Source organism: Lactuca sativa, chromosome 1 (genome assembly GCF_002870075.4).
Source record: "Lactuca sativa cultivar Salinas chromosome 1, Lsat_Salinas_v11, whole genome shotgun sequence".
NCBI classification, from domain to species: domain Eukaryota; kingdom Viridiplantae; phylum Streptophyta; class Magnoliopsida; order Asterales; family Asteraceae; genus Lactuca; species Lactuca sativa.
This window is the reverse complement of record NC_056623.2, coordinates 112,519,911-112,540,155: the sequence shown is the minus strand read 5'-3', so window position 1 is coordinate 112,540,155 and position 20,245 is coordinate 112,519,911. Positions and strand designations below refer to the sequence as shown.

The 20,245-nt window shown below is 31.9% G+C and overlaps 1 protein-coding gene and 1 non-coding gene across 2 annotated transcripts; both read right to left on the bottom strand.

Moving 5' to 3' along the window:
* Positions 1 to 463: 463 nt before the first annotated feature.
* LOC111921394 (uncharacterized) lies at positions 464 to 11,885 on the bottom strand. Its single transcript, XR_008225542.1, has 5 exons — positions 11,669 to 11,885; positions 8,837 to 9,792; positions 7,542 to 7,904; positions 6,423 to 7,094; positions 464 to 1,018 (listed from the first exon to the last, which is right to left on the bottom strand). It is a non-coding gene; the product is annotated as an uncharacterized LOC111921394 (transcript).
* Positions 11,886 to 12,753: 868 nt separating this feature from the next.
* LOC128127688 (uncharacterized) lies at positions 12,754 to 19,611 on the bottom strand. Its single transcript, XM_052766354.1, has 5 exons — positions 19,395 to 19,611; positions 16,589 to 17,544; positions 15,294 to 15,656; positions 14,175 to 14,846; positions 12,754 to 13,087 (listed from the first exon to the last, which is right to left on the bottom strand). Exons 1-4 carry the CDS (start codon positions 19,609 to 19,611, stop codon positions 14,175 to 14,177), a joined length of 2,208 nt encoding a protein of 735 aa, XP_052622314.1. The 3' UTR covers positions 12,754 to 13,087.
* Between the last annotated feature and the right edge of the window lie 634 nt (positions 19,612 to 20,245).

The following is a 20,245-nucleotide window of genomic DNA, read 5'->3' as shown; positions in this document are numbered from 1 at the left end:
TAATTCGTTAGTTTTATTAAAAGAAATGAAACTATATATATATATATATATATATATATATATATATATATATATATATATATATATATATATATATATATATTTTCTTTGTAGAGTAAAAATGAATGTATCTAGAAAATCCAATATTTTCTTAATAGCGAACTGTAGTCTTAAACCCTAAAGAAATAATGTTGTTACTCTCTATGTGTCTTTTCTTTGTAGAGTAAAAATGAATGTATCTAGAAAATCCAATATTTTCTTAATAGCGAACTGTAGTCTTAAACCCTAAGACCATGATGAAAATGAATAGTGTACAGACATTTGCATATATAAATAAATATATATATATATATATATATATATATATATATATATATATATATATATATATATATATATAAATATTTATATATGCAAATGTCTGTACACTATTCATTTTCATCATGGTCTTAGGGTTTAAGACTACAGTTCGCTATTAAGAAAATATTGGATTTTCTAGATACATTCATTTTTACTCTACAAAGAAAAGACACATAGAGAGTAACAACATTATTTGGATTTACAAAGGATTTACACTACTAGGTTTTACAAAATACCAAACTATGTTTCATATACTTTATAAACTAATTTCACAACTCGGGTGTTAGGGTTTTAAGACCACAACACCTTTATATACAGAAAATGGATTTTTTGGGGATACACTCTTTTCAAACACCAACAAAGGATAATAAAGGACATTGAGAAGAGCATCAAATGGATCATTGTGAAGATATAGTTTCGGGAAATTGAAGAAATCTTGTCGGACAGGGGCGGACGCAGGATTTAATAGTAGGGGTTGCACGGAAAGATTAGGGGTTGCACGATAGTAGAAAAAATAAAAATTTTTAAAAATTTCGAAAATTTTTCCACTGCGGCCGGAAAATTTAGGGGTTGCCGGTGCCACCCCGGAACCCCCCTAAATCCGCCACTGTTGTCGGATCGTTTTTGGTGTACTATTGTAGCCAACACCATTGAAGACCTGCGGTCACAATCCACAACTGTGATGATAAGCCACTCTACTCTTTTAAGACATCATGAAATGAATCAAGAAAACTTGTGAATAATGCAAAAACCCAATAGTCCCTGTGATTGAACAATATTTACATTATGGGACATGTTGGAGAACATATATTGGTATCTGTCATATTGAGGCATATTTAGGTGTCTCATGAGTATGAGGGTGATGATGTGGGAAAACACTTATTTTTAGTCTTATTTAGCCAACTTACTGGGCGTGAACATGAGAAATTTCTATGAGTGTCCATCCAAATGAGATCTAGTTAAGCCTTAAATCATTTTGTGGTTTCCGTTTTAAGTCTTAAAGGAATATTTCTAAATTTAAATATGTTTACCCTATGGAAATGGAATTTAGGACTTTGATTTAGAAATAAACATTTTCAGTATTTCTGTCAAATATTTTCAGCCGTTCAAAAAAAAAAAAAAAAGTATTTATGTCAAATATTGATTTTCGGAACTTGTTATGCTCTTTCAAAGTGATTGCATGATTATTAACAAAAATGTAATTCTTGATTTACTCTAAAAATATTGTTCAAAATCAGAACATTTTCATATTATTTGCTTAATTAAATGATTACTGTTAGGTCTCTTATTGTCATGTAATTCTCATATATATATATATATATATATATATATATATATATATATATATATATATATATATATATATATATATATATATATATATATATATATATATATATATATACTAGTAGCATACCCGCGCGATGCAGCGGTCGACTAATGTAAGAGACGGTGAATAATTTCGGGATGGACATCGAATGCGCACCGGAGAATAATTTTGGACGGCAATTAGTTTCTCTTTAATAATTAATTTTAATTCGGTGGACAACTAATACTTTTTCTCACCAAAATTTAATTTCTTTATAGTTTTTTTTTTTCAAAGATTTTCAATGTAAATTTTTTAATTGAGTATATTTTAACCACAAATTGTTGTAAGACGTGCTTTATAAAAATATAAGAGAGTGTAAGTTATATGAAAAAATTGTAATTCGTTTATTTTTCATTTCTTTAAGAAATGGAATGCATTTTCAAATATCTTTTAGAGTGTGATAAAGCATGTATATATTAACTAACAACATACAACATAAAACCAAATATCTCATGGTAATTGTTGGTTGTTGTTTATCACAATTACTAAAATGAATTCCCCCACCGAAATTAAACAATTTTTCTCAATTCAAATGATACTCAGAAGTCAGAAACCAACATACTTGCACTTACTACCAGTTTTATTTACTTAATGTTTATTCTAACAAATCAAGTTTCAAAATTTATTCTACTTGATTTAAGACCCTATGCAACCTTTTCAACACCTATTCCTTAAACAACAACCTAATAATAATGTTAAAGTTAAGCTAAACTATCGTTAACCTACTCTAGAGTATGTGCCATGCAAACTTTCTCATTATAACTACCTGAAAAAAGAATTGATAATAAAAAATAAAGAGATAAATTATTTAAATAATACTCTTGCTTTTTGGCAGTTTGCTCTTAAAAACTAAATGACACTTTGTATGCGAGTTTATACATCTGGTCTAGAACGATTAAATGTTTACCTATTTTCACTCTGAAAAATAAAACCCGTGTGACTAATATTGAACTTTTGGTTCAGAAGATAAAGGAATTAACAGAAGCTTAATACACATAATTTTAAAAACAAAACATACACATAGATTACCAGAATCACAGGCTCTAAAAAATCTTAATGCTCAATTTGATGTCCACCACAGTAATTTCACAACCAGTAAATTATGCACGTTTTAAAACTCTTTGTAGTCCTTGATACTACCTAAATCTAAGTAGCAATAAAACTTAAATATCAGTAGCATTGCAATTTTTATCACTCCAACTCCTAACTTCAACCGAATCTTCTTAGATCCAAAAAAACTTCATCTTACAAATAGTTTCATCTACAAATGTGATGTCTATCTGCAAAATCATAATAAACTAAAAATTATTTTACAAACTAAAAAATGAATATAATGCATGACAACAACTAAGGTCAAAGGTTTTATCAATTAATACTTCACCCTCATGATTGGCAGTTATTACGTAATAACATTAGTCACAAATAGACAAATGCTTCAAGAGAAAAAATCATTAGATTCCCCAAATGTTTGATTGATTTTTAATTCGATATCAGACAATAACGAAAACAAAATAATAAAACACAGGGGCATAACCAGTGTCTCATTCAATAAGTTAAAAGCTATGTTTCTTTTACATGTGACAGTTAATAAAATAGATAAAGCACAAATTCAACAACATTTTTGCAAAACACCAAGTGATATCATGCTTCCATACATGCACAAATTTAACAATATGTAGGATTCCATCCCTGCACTTCCATGTACACAACTTAGTGGTCAGGTTTATGACAAAAATAAAAAAGTCCCTACATAGGATTCTATACAAATATTCAATATTATTCATGTTTCATCCCTTTGCTGCTTCTTTTGGACTAAAAAGGGAAATAAGGCTATTGACCATTTCACCCTTTAGCAGATGCCTTTAAAACTTCAAACAAAAGTTGGAAATGAACCTAAAAAGTTACGGTTTTTGCCTCAAGGATGGGGAATAAGAGAAATAAGAAGCATCAATCGCTACAACCGGACAAATCTGAGGATCAGAGAAAAAATATAGCTGGAAAGATAGTAGGAATGAGGAATGGTCGTGGTAAGGTCCAATGGTATCCATGAGTACTGAAATCCAATACATACACAAAATTGAAATGAAAGTAACATGTAATCGGAACTAAAATCCACAATGAAATCAAATTAACATGCAAACTTACAGCTTACAGACTGGAAACCATCAAGTTCTTATCAGACAAAAATTAGACAGAAGAAAGAAGATTACACGAATTACTTCTTAATAAACAGAAATCGAGAGAAAACGGAAGTTTACCTGACAGCTGAAGCTGAATAGCAGACAAAATTTGAGTTAAGAAGAGGCGGTGCCGACGATTCTCATAACTAAGGCCATGTGCATTTTCTACAAAAAGCTCATTTTAATTGCCCTTGATTAAACGAATCTACTCAAAGAATCATATCAAAATTACAGAAATTGATTTGATGTTACTCACGTAAAGACTATCATTTGGCTTGGGTAATTGTAGCTTCCACCCAGCACGCCCTGAATTCGTTCCATTTCTTACAATGCGAAAAATCAAATTTCCAGTACAGTTTTTGGTGTTATTTCTGATTGTTAATCGAATCGAATCAAGATGTAAAAACGAATGCCACTTCCCCAATCCAACAAATTCAAGTAGTAATCATCGACAAGATGAGGAGCATGCAAAAAAACATACGATTCAGTTCCTGAACCAGAGATAAAAGAGAAGCTAGGTAAAAAAAAAATCCATTTTGGGTTTGAAATAAAAGAGAAGCTAGGTAAAAAAAAAAACTTTACCTGGAATCAAAGAGAATATAGGTCAAATCCATTTGGTTTGCCCAGTCAATGAGTTCCCCACGAGAACTACCACCTGTAAGAGATCGTAGATGTATAACCAGTGAGACCTCAACCTGCGCACCTAATAGCAAAAGAAAAACCATTTTAGCTTTATTTGGCATGTTCTAGATCAGGAGGATTGAAAAGGCGGACGCCATAGAGAAAATAGATTCTAGGGAGCTTAGTGGCGGCCAATAACAGATGGTTGGGTGTAGAGAGAAATCCTAGGCTGTCTCCTACCTGCAAAATATCAAGATCGAGGTGAGTTTTAGGGATTTGGGATCTAGACAAAGAGTGAATTTAGGGCGTGATGGTGGTGGTGCGAAGTTTGAAAGAAAATTATCTAAAAATCATGAACAATAGCAAATACATGCATTTGAATTTGATTTTGAAGTCAGTACATTAAGGTTCTATGGCTGATTTCACCCTTTTGAAGCTTATTTCGCTCTTCTTAGCACCATCCTTCTTGATATTCAAACAATTCTTGGTTTCCAGCACACACATAGCGAAGAGGTTGGGATGAGTCACCGAGAAAGGGAAAAGAAACAGCAGTGGCCGGTTTGTAGAGCGGGAGGATTTACCAAAAGCGATTTTTTTGGTTACTTTCCAAGTTGAATAAGTCTCCAGTTTAAATGAACAGATAATACCGAGAAGCCGGGTCAAATTGAAAATAACTTGCATCGGGAACTTGTACTTATTGTATTATTTTTTGTATGATTTTATATAAAAGGGTTAAGTTTAAAATTTAATATTATTTTATTAATGATTACTTGTACTATCAGCTTAATAATTTGGAAGTCTTAAAAAAATAATATTATTATATTGAATCTATTTATGGAAATAGTTGGATTTCTATTATAAGGTAGTATATATATATATATATATATATATATATATATATATATATATATATATATATATATATATATATATATATATATATATATATATATATATATATATATATATATATATATATAGAGTATGATAAAAGAATAGGATCTATTCCTTTTAGTCATTTCACTTTATTTCTCACTTCCTATATGAGGATTTGTCTACACACTACTAGAAAACATGGGGTTTTCCTAAGGAAAATAGCTACGGATTAGCTATAAAATGGGGTTTTCCGTTAGAATTCCGTAGCTAACTAGCTACAGAGAAGCTACGGATTTTTCTTATTTTTGATTTTTCGGGCACGAAACATTGCTTTCTTCGCTTTGTTTTTTTTTCACACATTTACTATACATGATTATCTATATTTTCACAAATTTAAAACTATTAATATCGTTCATTAAGTCACGTGCCCCTTCGGGATCAAGTACTCGTTTCACAGTTTCACATTGTAATGCCTATACTTTTCACAAACTTGTGATGAGCTTATGTTTGTATATGTATATTTATATACATGAATGAGTTGTGGTAAATGTGTACATGTATGTGTATGTAAATGCGTTTGTGAGATGTATGTGAACGTATTCATAAGCATTATAGTGTTAAACTATTAAACGAGTAATGAATCCCTTATGTGCACACGACTTTATAAATGATATTAATAGCTATAACTTGCTGAAAATATAGATATATGTATATTAGAGGTGTGAAAAAAATGACTTTGGTGCCTGGAAAACCGAAAATAATAAAAATCCGTAGCTAATTAGCTACGGATTAGCTACAAATGTTTTTTATTTTCGGTTTTTCGGGCACCGAACGTCGTTTTTTTCGCTTTGTTTTTTTCACACCTATATTATACATGATTATCTATATTTTCACAAACTTATAGCTATTAATATCGTTCATAAAGTCGTATGCCTCTTCAAGATAAGAAAATAAGTACATTAAACCAATTTAGCTTATGAGACTTAACCATTTGATTGTAAATAATGAAAGCATACCTAATATGCCCATCTTCAGGCAAAGTGCCGCATGGTACTGTTGAGATCATCATCACCCAACCATCTCCGTACATCATCAACCACAACATATTTGAGCTTTGGTGTGGTCACCGAACTTTTAGAGAAAGTGTATATTTCTTGGCAACTCTTTATATTCACATGAGTTAGTTCTGGTAGTTCAATGTCACATTTGTTATGGGAGAAGTAACTAAGATTTGGCAGAAATGCAAGACTCAGTTCTTCTAGTTTGTTGAGAGAAAGAACTTCTTTCATTTTTCCATATGTGTGCTCATATCCAACTACTTCCTCCAGCATCTTGCAACTAGATATATTCAAAATCTGGAGATTTGATAGACCCTTGAATGTATAAAAAGAGCACAAATTTGTCAACATTGGACACTCATGGACAAATATACTTTTCAGCTTTCTGATTTGTTCTTCTGTATAACCCCACACCTGTTCGAGAGAATCACACTTCTCCACTTCTAACTTCTCCAAACTAGGAAATACTGTTTGCAAATCTGATGGAAATATATTCACCAGTTTGTGACATTTCTCTACTCTAAGAGATTTTAGTTTACCAAACTGACTCATGGGAAGTTTGCTGGACCATAACTGCTCAACACTGTCAAGTTCAGAGACTTCTAGTGTCTCAAGACAAGGAAATGAGACCTAATACAACAGAAGTAGGAGAAAAAAAATGGGCTTATTATAAACAGTTTATAACATGGCTGAAATGGATTAACTAATTTGATATGAGAATGTTTTGAAGAAGATTGATTGAAGTGGAAATTTCTTTTTGAGCTAATCACAAAAATAACAAAAACAATGGGAAGTCAATAAGAAAAATGACCATCTTTTTAACTTGTATAGGTTGTCCTCAAATGATTTTTTTATTACGATAGTTTTTTATTTTGCAAAAGCAATATTTTTCAAAAAAAATCAGACAAAAATATATGCTGCAAAACATTTTTGGTTATGTTTGTAATCAGTCCCATATTTTTAACTTGATTTGAAATAGATGGTTAGTTTGTTTAAATCTTCCTCACCTTTTCATGATTCACTCGAGGATTGAAGATTATAGATTAATATATGTATGTATGAACAGTTCATATATACCTTGTCATTGAAGAGAGAAGATGTGCGACCAGTAGTCTCTTCAGGACAAAAATTTCTGAAATGTGTTAGCCAACGAAGTCGTAAAACTCTCAGCTGGGGAAACTCAACATGATCAATTCCTTTGCAGAAGAAGGTGAGCTTGTTTAATCCAAATATGATTACTTCTTTCAATTTGAGGAAGACAATCCTTTCTTCCATTGTAGTTACTGATGGACGTTGGACTGAAATCACTTCTTCCATCATGTGACAAAACTGAATGTAAAGTCCTTGTAGATGTACTAGATCAGGAAGGTGGCCACACCAAACATGCTTAATGTTGCCCATTTTTGTGATTGTTAATTCAGCCAAGCTTGAAAATTCAACCTACACAGTTTTAGATTGTGTCAAGAATATCCTTAAAGTGAATCAACAAACATTTGGAATGATAGATAATCACTACGATTAATTACAGACAAATTGCATAAATGACGCTAAGTTTATACAAAATTTCAATATTGACATTGTGTTTTTTCTTCTAAATTGAGTCACGAAACTTTATTGCAAATTTAACCAATCAAATAAATTGTTTCAGGTATTGATGTTTCTCACTTGCTGAGTAGACATAAAACTGATATCACTTCCACATATGATCCTAGTTGGCAAACGTTTGAGTTAAATTGAACCCTTATGTAAATATTTATGTAAATATGTACTCACTTTCCCTTAATTCTTCTTCTTTTTCTTTTCTAAAAGCATCACGATTTTGTATGCTGGCTTTCCATGGTCACTCAAGTGGTTCATCATCCCAAAGTAGTGTAAGCAAGGCAAGGACGGTTGTCCACAGTAACATCTCCTAAAGAAAACCTTACTTGCCTTGCTTACACCACTCTCTCGGAATGATGAACCTCTTGAGCGACCTTGGGAAGCCAACCACTGCACAAAATCATGATGCTCTGAGAAAAGAAAAGAATAAGAAATAAGGGAAAGTGAGTACAAATCTACATAAGGGTTCAATTTAACCAAAATATTTGTCAACCAGGATCATATGTGGAATCCCGCATCAGCTTTTTGCCTAGTTAGCAACTAAGAAACATGAAACGCCTAAAACAAACCGGTCGATTGGTTAAACATGCAACAAAATTGTGAACTTAGTGACATAACTGATAAAAAAAGGCATGGTCAAAATCGAAACTTTATGTGAACTTAATGTCTTTTATGCAATTTGCCCTTCATTAAATTTCTGAAAGTCTCAATAAACTAGAGTAAAGAACATACTACAATTCTTGCAACAAAATATATATGGAAGAGTTAAAAACCTTGTGGTTGACAAGAGAATGAAAGTTTGTGCCTCTGTGGTTGCCTTCGGAAGCAAGATTGATCTCCTCGGGACAAAAGGTATGAAAATTCTGTTAATATTCAAGCTTTAATACTCTCAGCTGAGGAAACTCAACTTGCAGGTTGATTCCATGGGAGAAACAAATAAGGCTTGCAACATCGTTCAGGATTAATTCAGTTAACTTTGGGAAAACAATCTTATTATCAATAGTACTTTCCAATGCTGAAGGTATCTGGTTCAAAATGACTTCATGCATACTGTTACAATATTCTATATGAAGCCTTTCCAGATGCTCTAAATTATTTGCAACTCGGTACGTAAACAGATGGGTCATTTCGGGTAAAACTGACAGATGAATCTTGCGTAACTTTGAAAATGATCTAACTGGTAGCCCTTTTCCATTGTAACGTATAATTCCCTTCAAATGCCATATTTTATCCATACGAAGTTTTTCCAGATTATTAAACACACCATTACCATTTGATGTGTTGCTGTAATCTGAAAGATACTCTATTCCTTCACTGTTGCAAGATTCAACAGTTAAGTTCTTGACTTGCTGAAAACCAACTGTATCTAGTTCCTTTAGAGCAACTTTGATACCATCACCAGTCAAGAACACCTTCTCAGTGTTGTTAGTTAACAACTTCTCGATCCCACCACCTAAATGTGTATCTGTACTCTCAAGATTCAGCAAAAGCATCCTGTTATTGAAGGATCGTCTTTTTTGAAGATGAACTCCTACAGAAATTACATACCTTTGCAGGTTTTCAAAGAGGTTGTAATTAGGTAGGAACCTTGATGATTTAATGCGAATCCCTAAATATTTCAAATTGGTCAAGGAATCTAACTCAGTAAGGCTTGCATCTCCTTCTTCTTCATCTCCCCACCATTTTGATCCTGTATCCAGCTCTTCAAGTTGAGACAAGCTTGAGATAACTCAGTAAGACATGATTTGATGGTATAAAAAGGGTAAATTTACAAAAGTATTATGTTTACAAAACAATTCGATTTTGACAGTGCGTTATTTTTGTTACAATTTAGTCACTAAATTTCCTTTTTTTTCAATATTGACAACTTGACCGGTCAAACTCAGCATGACATACTGATATGTCACTATTTAACACACATGATGATGTGTCATAATTGGAAAAAATAACACAAAATACATTAAGTTTTCAGCATTTTCAATTTTAACACCAAATTTTCACTTTTTTTTTTTTTTTTCAATTTTGACACATTATTTTTTTGGAATAATTCGAACATCATTTTTCAATTGTCTTCAATGTTGTCTGTTTTTATTTGAAATCGTATGTGTGTACATATATTTGAACCTGTATATATTTTTTAAATTTAAGAACCATATTTTTTGTATAAATAGTAGGGAAAATTGCAAGAAAGTTACTATATTACCACAAAATTTCGATTGTGACACCAAGTTCTTTTTCTCAATTATGTCACTATATTTACAGTTTAATTACATATCAACCAAATAATCGGTTCTTCTTGTTTTCCCGAATCTCAATAAAATCACTATATTACCACAAAATCTCAATTTTGGCACAAGTTTGTTTCTCAATTATGTCACAAAATTTATAATTTTATTGCAATATCAACTAAATGATCATTTGATATACAAACCCTATATTTGAAACTCAATCATGCCACATAAGATCCGATATAACTTCAGCATCATAATATTTCCATGTCATTTATTTGGTACGTTGCTAGATTTATTATTAGCAAGTTATTAAATAAATGGCATGACAATATTATGAAGTGGGAGGCACGTCGGAATAACAAACTAACAACTAAAACAAAAAAATAAAAATGAGAATGTAAGTTGTATTGATAACAATATAACTTCTAGCTATATGGTTGATTTAGTTTCCAATGACTCAATTACTAAAGATATTGCAATTAATAGTTAATACATATTTAATGTATAGACAGATACTTTTATTATGTTTAAAGTGTATTTTTTATGTATTTATTTACATTTAAACCATATTTTTTATATTTAAGTCACATATTTATATGTAAAAATATGACTTTTACATTAAAATTGTGTATTTAATAAATATATATGGTCATAAAATAAATACTACACATTTATATATAACATCATAGTTTAAATGCAAAAGCTTGTATATATATATATATATATATATATATATATATATATATATATATATATATATACACACACACACACACACACACTCACAAAATATGGTTTTTAAATGTAAAAAAAATGTATTTTTACAATTTTAAATGTAAAAAAATTACTTATTTAGATTCAAATCAAAACAGTCAATCTTGAAACGAATTTTAAAAAACCGATGTCTGATTCGGATCAAAAAAATGTAGTGCCAAAATTGAAAAAAATAAATAACATCATAGTTATAAAATTGAAAAAATTGAAAACTTAGTGTCTTTTGTGCTATTAATTTTTTTTAGATGTTATCGTGTATCGTTAGCGTCAAATAACCAAATAGTGTAATGTTAGTATGCCACAACACTAGATACTACGTGTCAACATGCGATGTTATTAGGTAACTAAGTTGACCGATTCTATCGCAAAAAATTAGAAAACTTAGGTGACATTTGGTTCATCACTTCATTGAAATCCTTGGGAATTAGAGAGCATTGTAAGCCAGTTCCACTAAATTCCCATGTTTGGTTCAAGATTTGATAATAAATTGAATTCCTAAATGAGGTGAACTTTCCATAAAACGAGGGAAAGTCCATTTCATCAAAAATAGGATGGAATTAAATCTTTTTCATGTGGGAAAGTTTAAGATTACCATAATACCATTTTTTACCGCTACCATCATCTCTGCCATTACCACCAGCACCCTCACCACCACCCTCACCACCACCTCCACCACCGATTGCTCTCCCTCCCTATCACCACCAGCCAACGCCATCTCTACCACCCCGCCACCGCCACCACCTCCTCTACCACACACTGACATCTCACCATCAATAATGCCACTGCCACTGCCACCTACGACATCACCCACTACCATGGCGCCACACCACCACCGACATAACCATTACCACCCACCACTACTTTCGTCGCCGCCACCACATCACACTGCCACCACTACCGACCGCCACCACTACACACCACCGACACTATCACCACCGTTAACACCTCCACCATCGTCACTAACAACCAACGCTAGCACTAACACCTCTATCACCACAACCTACCACAACTCATCGCCATTGCCACCTCGACCACCACCACCCACCACTACCGCCACCAAAACAATTTACTATTTTTATTATTTATATGATATATCTTTACATATAAATTATAAAACATATTAAAATTAAGGAAAAAACAAGAAGAATTTTTTTGTCATTTTATATTATTCCAATTTAATTTCTCGCCAACCAAGCAAAACATGGAATTGGATTTCAATTCAATTTTCTGCTAACCAAACAAAATACAAAATTAGAGTACAATTCCTGACAAATTCCAATTCTTTGACAAATTCCAATTTATTCATAAACATTCTACTTACCAAACGTCACCTTAGTGACTAAATTGTAACAAAAAATTACATAGTGTTAATATAATTTAGTTTTATTTTTTGAAAATAGTAGTGTTCACATTTATGAAATTTACCCTACAAAAAACCTTTAAGATATCTTGAGCCTCGTCATCATTAATGGATTCACTTCTTTAGGGCTAATGCATTTTAGATGTGTTTTTATAGGATTTGCATTTTAGTATCGCGATATTATGCTTTCATATGTAAGTGTCAAAATGATATCAATGATGTTTATTCTTTAATATATGGACACAATGTACCGTATGTCACCACCCCATTACCAATATCACCAAGATAAACACCATCTATATATTGTAGACTAGAGATCACATGATTCATCAACAAGAAGACTCATATTTTTATTTTTAGATAAAACGTTAAAGTCATATTAAAAATTGTATAGGAAGAATTTTCATGTTATATTACAAACTGAAACTAAAGGAAATTCAAATAAAATATCATAGGTAAATGGAGAGTAAATAAAAAATCAAGAAATGTCAAAGTAATTTCAAGCTTACAAGTTAAATTAGTGAAGATTGAAGAACTGTAGCAAACTATATTAAAGAATTCAATTCAAGACAGATCGTTTTTGGTGCATTGTAGCCAACTATATATATATTGAAGACCTGCAGTAGCAATCCACAAGTGTGATGATAAGCCACTCTGCACTATACACCAGAAGGAGAGGATAGTTTAAGACATCATTAAATGAAGGAAGAAACCTTGTGAATAATGTCAAAACCCAATAGTCCTTGTGATTGATCACTTACATTAGGACTTAGTTCTTTTTGAACAGATAAATTTAATTAAAAAACTCTAGTAAGAAACTAGAGAAAAGGAAACATGACCATACTTAGTGGAGAACGTATATTGGTATAAGTTCATATTGAGACATATTTAGGTGTCTCGTGAGTATGATGGGGATAATTAATGTGGGAAAACACCCATTTTTAGTATTATTTAGCCAACTTACTGTATGCTTGAACATGAAAATTTTCTATGAGTGTCCATCCAAATGAGATCTAGTTAAGCCTTATATCATTTTGTGGTCTCGGTTTTAAGTCTTAAAGGAGTATTTATAAATATATAGGTGTTTACCCTACCGAAATGGTATTTAAGACTTTGATTTAGAAGCAAACATTCTCATAATATTTGTCAATTATAGGTTTTGCGATCTTGTTATGCTCTTTCAAAGTGATTGCATGGTTAATGTAATTCTTGTTTTACTCTAAAGTATTGTTCAAAATCAGAATATTTCCATATTGCTTGTTTAATTAAAAGTTTAGTGTTAAGTCTCCTATTATCATGTAATTTTCAACAACACATGTTTTGTTCATTTTAAACTTTCTTAGTGAGACATCTTCGAAGAGCAGTTACAAATCCGTTGAATATTCGTTACAAATCCATCACGAAACCATTACACAGTCTGATAATTGTGAATTTAGTGTAAATTCATGGGTATCGGTTTAGTTACGATTTTGTGAAGGAAATTGCCTTTGGAAATGAGTTATTTTTTTCTAATAGTTACGATTTTGTGACGGAAATTGCTTTTTGAAAAAAAAAAAAAATTCTAACAGTGCAACCCCTCATTTTTCTTTCTGGATCTGCTACTAATTTCACTTTATTTCTCACATCCGATATGAGGGTTTGTGTACATGGGATCCAAATTAGTGAAACGAGATAAGAAAATAAATACATTAAACCAGTTTAGATTATGAGACTTAAACCTTTGATTGGAATATAATGAAAGCATACCTAATGAGCCCCTCTTGAGGCCAAGTGCCGCATGGTACTGTTGAGATCTTTATCACCCAACCAGCTCCGTAGATCATCAACCACAGCATATTTGAGCTTTGGTGTGGTCACCGAACTTTTAGAGAAAGTGTATATTTCTTGGCAACTCTTTATATTCACATGAGTTAGTTCTGGTAGTTCAATGTCACATTTGTTATGGGAGAAGTAACTAAGATTTGGCAGAAATGCAAGACTCAGTTCTTCTAGTTTGTTGAGAGAAAGAACTTCTTTCATTTTTCCATATGTGTGCTCATATCCAACTACTTCCTCCAGCATCTTGCAACTAGATATATTCAAAATCTGGAGATTTGATAGACCCTTGAATGTATAAAAAGAGCACAAATTTGTCAACATTGGACACTCATGGACAAATATACTTTTCAGCTTTCTGATTTGTTCTTCTGTATAACCCCACACCTGTTCGAGAGAATCACACTTCTCCACTTCTAACTTCTCCAAACTAGGAAATACTGTTTGCAAATCTGATGGAAATATATTCACCAGTTTGTGACATTTCTCTACTCTAAGAGATTTTAGTTTACCAAACTGACTCATGGGAAGTTTGCTGGACCATAACTGCTCAACACTGTCAAGTTCAGAGACTTCTAGTGTCTCAAGACAAGGAAATGAGACCTAATACAACAGAAGTAGGAGAAAAAAAATGGGCTTATTATAAACAGTTTATAACATGGCTGAAATGGATTAACTAATTTGATATGAGAATGTTTTGAAGAAGATTGATTGAAGTGGAAATTTCTTTTTGAGCTAATCACAAAAATAACAAAAACAATGGGAAGTCAATAAGAAAAATGACCATCTTTTTAACTTGTATAGGTTGTCCTCAAATGATTTTTTTATTACGATAGTTTTTTATTTTGCAAAAGCAATATTTTTCAAAAAAAATCAGACAAAAATATATGCTGCAAAACATTTTTGGTTATGTTTGTAATCAGTCCCATATTTTTAACTTGATTTGAAATAGATGGTTAGTTTGTTTAAATCTTCCTCACCTTTTCATGATTCACTCGAGGATTGAAGATTATAGATTAATATATGTATGTATGAACAGTTCATATATACCTTGTCATTGAAGAGAGAAGATGTGCGACCAGTAGTCTCTTCAGGACAAAAATTTCTGAAATGTGTTAGCCAACGAAGTCGTAAAACTCTCAGCTGGGGAAACTCAACATGATCAATTCCTTTGCAGAAGAAGGTGAGCTTGTTTAATCCAAATATGATTACTTCTTTCAATTTGAGGAAGACAATCCTTTCTTCCATTGTAGTTACTGATGGACGTTGGACTGAAATCACTTCTTCCATCATGTGACAAAACTGAATGTAAAGTCCTTGTAGATGTACTAGATCAGGAAGGTGGCCACACCAAACATGCTTAATGTTGCCCATTTTTGTGATTGTTAATTCAGCCAAGCTTGAAAATTCAACCTACACAGTTTTAGATTGTGTCAAGAATATCCTTAAAGTGAATCAACAAACATTTGGAATGATAGATAATCACTACGATTAATTACAGACAAATTGCATAAATGACGCTAAGTTTATACAAAATTTCAATATTGACATTGTGTTTTTTCTTCTAAATTGAGTCACGAAACTTTATTGCAAATTTAACCAATCAAATAAATTGTTTCAGGTATTGATGTTTCTCACTTGCTGAGTAGACATAAAACTGATATCACTTCCACATATGATCCTAGTTGGCAAACGTTTGAGTTAAATTGAACCCTTATGTAAATATTTATGTAAATATGTACTCACTTTCCCTTAATTCTTCTTCTTTTTCTTTTCTAAAAGCATCACGATTTTGTATGCTGGCTTTCCATGGTCACTCAAGTGGTTCATCATCCCAAAGTAGTGTAAGCAAGGCAAGGACGGTTGTCCACAGTAACATCTCCTAAAGAAAACCTTACTTGCCTTGCTTACACCACTCTCTCGGAATGATGAACCTCTTGAGCGACCTTGGGAAGCCAACCACTGCACAAAATCATGATGCTCTGAGAAAAGAAAAGAATAAGAAATAAGGGAAAGTGAGTACAAATCTACATAAGGGTTCAATTTAACCAAAATATTTGTCAACCAGGATCATATGTGGAATCCCGCATCAGCTTTTTGCCTAGTTAGCAACTAAGAAACATGAAACACCTAAAACAAACCAGTCGATTGGTTAAACATGCAACAAAATTGTGAACTTAGTGACATAACTGATAAAAAAAGGCATGGTCAAAATCGAAACTTTATGTGAACTTAATGTCTTTTATGCAATTTGCCCTTCATTAAATTTCTGAAAGTCTCAATAAACTAGAGTAAAGAACATACTACAATTCTTGCAACAAAATATATATGGAAGAGTTAAAAACCTTGTGGTTGACAAGAGAATGAAAGTTTGTGCCTCTGTGGTTGCCTTCGGAAGCAAGATTGATCTCCTCGGGACAAAAGGTATGAAAATTCTGTAAATATTCAAGCTTTAATACTCTCAGCTGAGGAAACTCAACTTGCAGGTTGATTCCATGGGAGAAACAAATGAGGCTTGCAATGTCGTTCAAGATTAATTCGGTTAACTTTGGGAAAACAATCTTATTTTCAATGGTACTTTCCAATGCTGAAGGTCTCTGGTTCAAAATGACTTCTTGCATATTGGTACAATATTCTATATGAAGCCTTTGGAGATGCTCTAAATTATTTGCAACTCCGTATGTAAACAGATGGGTCATTTCGGGTAAAACTGACAGATGAATCTTGCGTAACTTTGAAAATGATCTAACTGGTAGCCCTTTTCCATTGTAACGTATAATTCCCTTCAAATGCCATATTTTATCCATACGAAGTTTTTCCAGATTATTAAACACACCAGAACCATTTGATGTGTTGCTGTAATTTGAAAGATACTCTATTCCTTCACTGTTGCAAGATTCAACAGTTAAGTTCTTGACTTGCTGAAAACCAACTGTATCTAGTTCCTTTAGAGCAACTTTGATACCATCACCAGTCAAGAACACCTTCTCAGTGTTGTTAGTTAACAACTTCTCGATCCCACCACCTAAATGTGTATCTGTACTCTCAAGATTCAGCAAAAGCATCCTGTTATTGAAGGATCGTCTTTTTTGAAGATGAACTCCTACAGAAATTACATACCTTTGCAGGTTTTCAAAGAGGTTGTAATTAGGTAGGAACCTTGATGATTTAATGCGAATCCCTAAATATTTCAAATTGGTCAAGGAATCTAACTCAGTAAGGCTTGCATCTCCTTCTTCTTCATCTCCCCACCATTTTGATCCTGTATCCAGCTCTTCAAGTTGAGACAAGCTTGAGATAACTCAGTAAGACATGATTTGATGGTATAAAAAGGGTAAATTTACAAAAGTATTATGTTTACAAAACAATTCGATTTTGACAGTGCGTTATTTTTGTTACAATTTAGTCACTAAATTTCCTTTTTTTTCAATATTGACAACTTGACCGGTCAAACTCAGCATGACATACTGATATGTCACTATTTAACACACATGATGATGTGTCATAATTGGAAAAAATAACACAAAATACATTAAGTTTTCAGCATTTTCAATTTTAACACCAAATTTTCACTTTTTTTTTTTTTTCAATTTTGACACATTATTTTTTTGGAATAATTCGAACATCATTTTTCAATTGTCTTCAATGTTGTCTGTTTTTATTTGAAATCGTATGTGTGTACATATATTTGAACCTGTATATATTTTTTAAATTTAAGAACCATATTTTTTGTATAAATAGTAGGGAAAATTGCAAGAAAGTTACTATATTACCACAAAATTTCGATTGTGACACCAAGTTCTTTTTCTCAATTATGTCACTATATTTACAGTTTAATTACATATCAACCAAATAATCGGTTCTTCTTGTTTTCCCGAATCTCAATAAAATCACTATATTACCACAAAATCTCAATTTTGGCACAAGTTTGTTTCTCAATTATGTCACAAAATTTATAATTTTATTGCAATATCAACTAAATGATCATTTGATATACAAACCCTATATTTGAAACTCAATCATGCCACATAAGATCCGATATAACTTCAGCATCATAATATTTCCATGTCATTTATTTGGTACGTTGCTAGATTTATTATTAGCAAGTTATTAAATAAATGGCATGACAATATTATGAAGTGGGAGGCACGTCGGAATAACAAACTAACAACTAAAACAAAAAAATAAAAATGAGAATGTAAGTTGTATTGATAACAATATAACTTCTAGCTATATGGTTGATTTAGTTTCCAATGACTCAATTACTAAAGATATTGCAATTAATAGTTAATACATATTTAATGTATAGACAGATACTTTTATTATGTTTAAAGTGTATTTTTTATGTATTTATTTACATTTAAACCATATTTTTTATATTTAAGTCACATATTTATATGTAAAAATATGACTTTTACATTAAAATTGTGTATTTAATAAATATATATGGTCATAAAATAAATACTACACATTTATATATAACATCATAGTTTAAATGCAAAAGCTTGTATATATATATATATATATATATATATATACACACACACACACACACACACTCACAAAATATGGTTTTTAAATGTAAAAAAAATGTATTTTTACAATTTTAAATGTAAAAAAATTACTTATTTAGATTCAAATCAAAACAGTCAATCTTGAAACGAATTTTAAAAAACCGATGTCTGATTCGGATCAAAAAAATGTAGTGCCAAAATTGAAAAAAATAAATAACATCATAGTTATAAAATTGAAAAAATTGAAAACTTAGTGTCTTTTGTGCTATTAATTTTTTTTAGATGTTATCGTGTATCGTTAGCGTCAAATAACCAAATAGTGTAATGTTAGTATGCCACAACACTAGATACTACGTGTCAACATGCGATGTTATTAGGTAACTAAGTTGACCGATTCTATCGCAAAAAATTAGAAAACTTAGGTGACATTTGGTTCATCACTTCATTGAAATCCTTGGGAATTAGAGAGCATTGTAAGCCAGTTCCACTAAATTCCCATGTTTGGTTCAAGATTTGATAATAAATTGAATTCCTAAATGAGGTGAACTTTCCATAAAACGAGGGAAAGTCCATTTCATCAAAAATAGGATGGAATTAAATCTTTTTCATGTGGGAAAGTTTAAGATTACCATAATACCATTTTTTACCGCTACCATCATCTCTGCCATTACCACCAGCACCCTCACCACCACCCTCACCACCACCTCCACCACCGATTGCTCTCCCTCCCTATCACCACCAGCCAACGCCATCTCTACCACCCCGCCACCGCCACCACCTCCTCTACCACACACTGACATCTCACCATCAATAATGCCACTGCCACTGCCACCTACGACATCACCCACTACCATGGCGCCACACCACCACCGACATAACCATTACCACCCACCACTACTTTCGTCGCCGCCACCACATCACACTGCCACCACTACCGACCGCCACCACTACACACCACCGACACTATCACCACCGTTAACACCTCCACCATCGTCACTAACAACCAACGCTAGCACTAACACCTCTATCACCACAACCTACCACAACTCATCGCCATTGCCACCTCGACCACCACCACCCACCACTACCGCCACCAAAACAATTTACTATTTTTATTATTTATATGATATATCTTTACATATAAATTATAAAACATATTAAAATTAAGGAAAAAACAAGAAGAATTTTTTTGTCATTTTATATTATTCCAATTTAATTTCTCGCCAACCAAGCAAAACATGGAATTGGATTTCAATTCAATTTTCTGCTAACCAAACAAAATACAAAATTAGAGTACAATTCCTGACAAATTCCAATTCTTTGACAAATTCCAATTTATTCATAAACATTCTACTTACCAAACGTCACCTTAGTGACTAAATTGTAACAAAAAATTACATAGTGTTAATATAATTTAGTTTTATTTTTTGAAAATAGTAGTGTTCACATTTATGAAATTTACCCTACAAAAAACCTTTAAGATATCTT

Coding starts and splice junctions, on each gene's coding strand:
- LOC128127688 (XM_052766354.1), bottom strand. CDS start 19,611: ATGGTAGTGGGTGATGTCGTAGGTGGCAGTGGCAGTGGCATTATTGAT. Junction 15,657..16,588: donor ATTCTCTTGTCAACCACAAG/GTTTTTAACTCT, acceptor AAAACTGTGTAG/GTTGAATTTTCAAGCTTGGC. Junction 14,847..15,293: donor CTTCTCTCTTCAATGACAAG/GTATATATGAAC, acceptor CTGTTGTATTAG/GTCTCATTTCCTTGTCTTGA.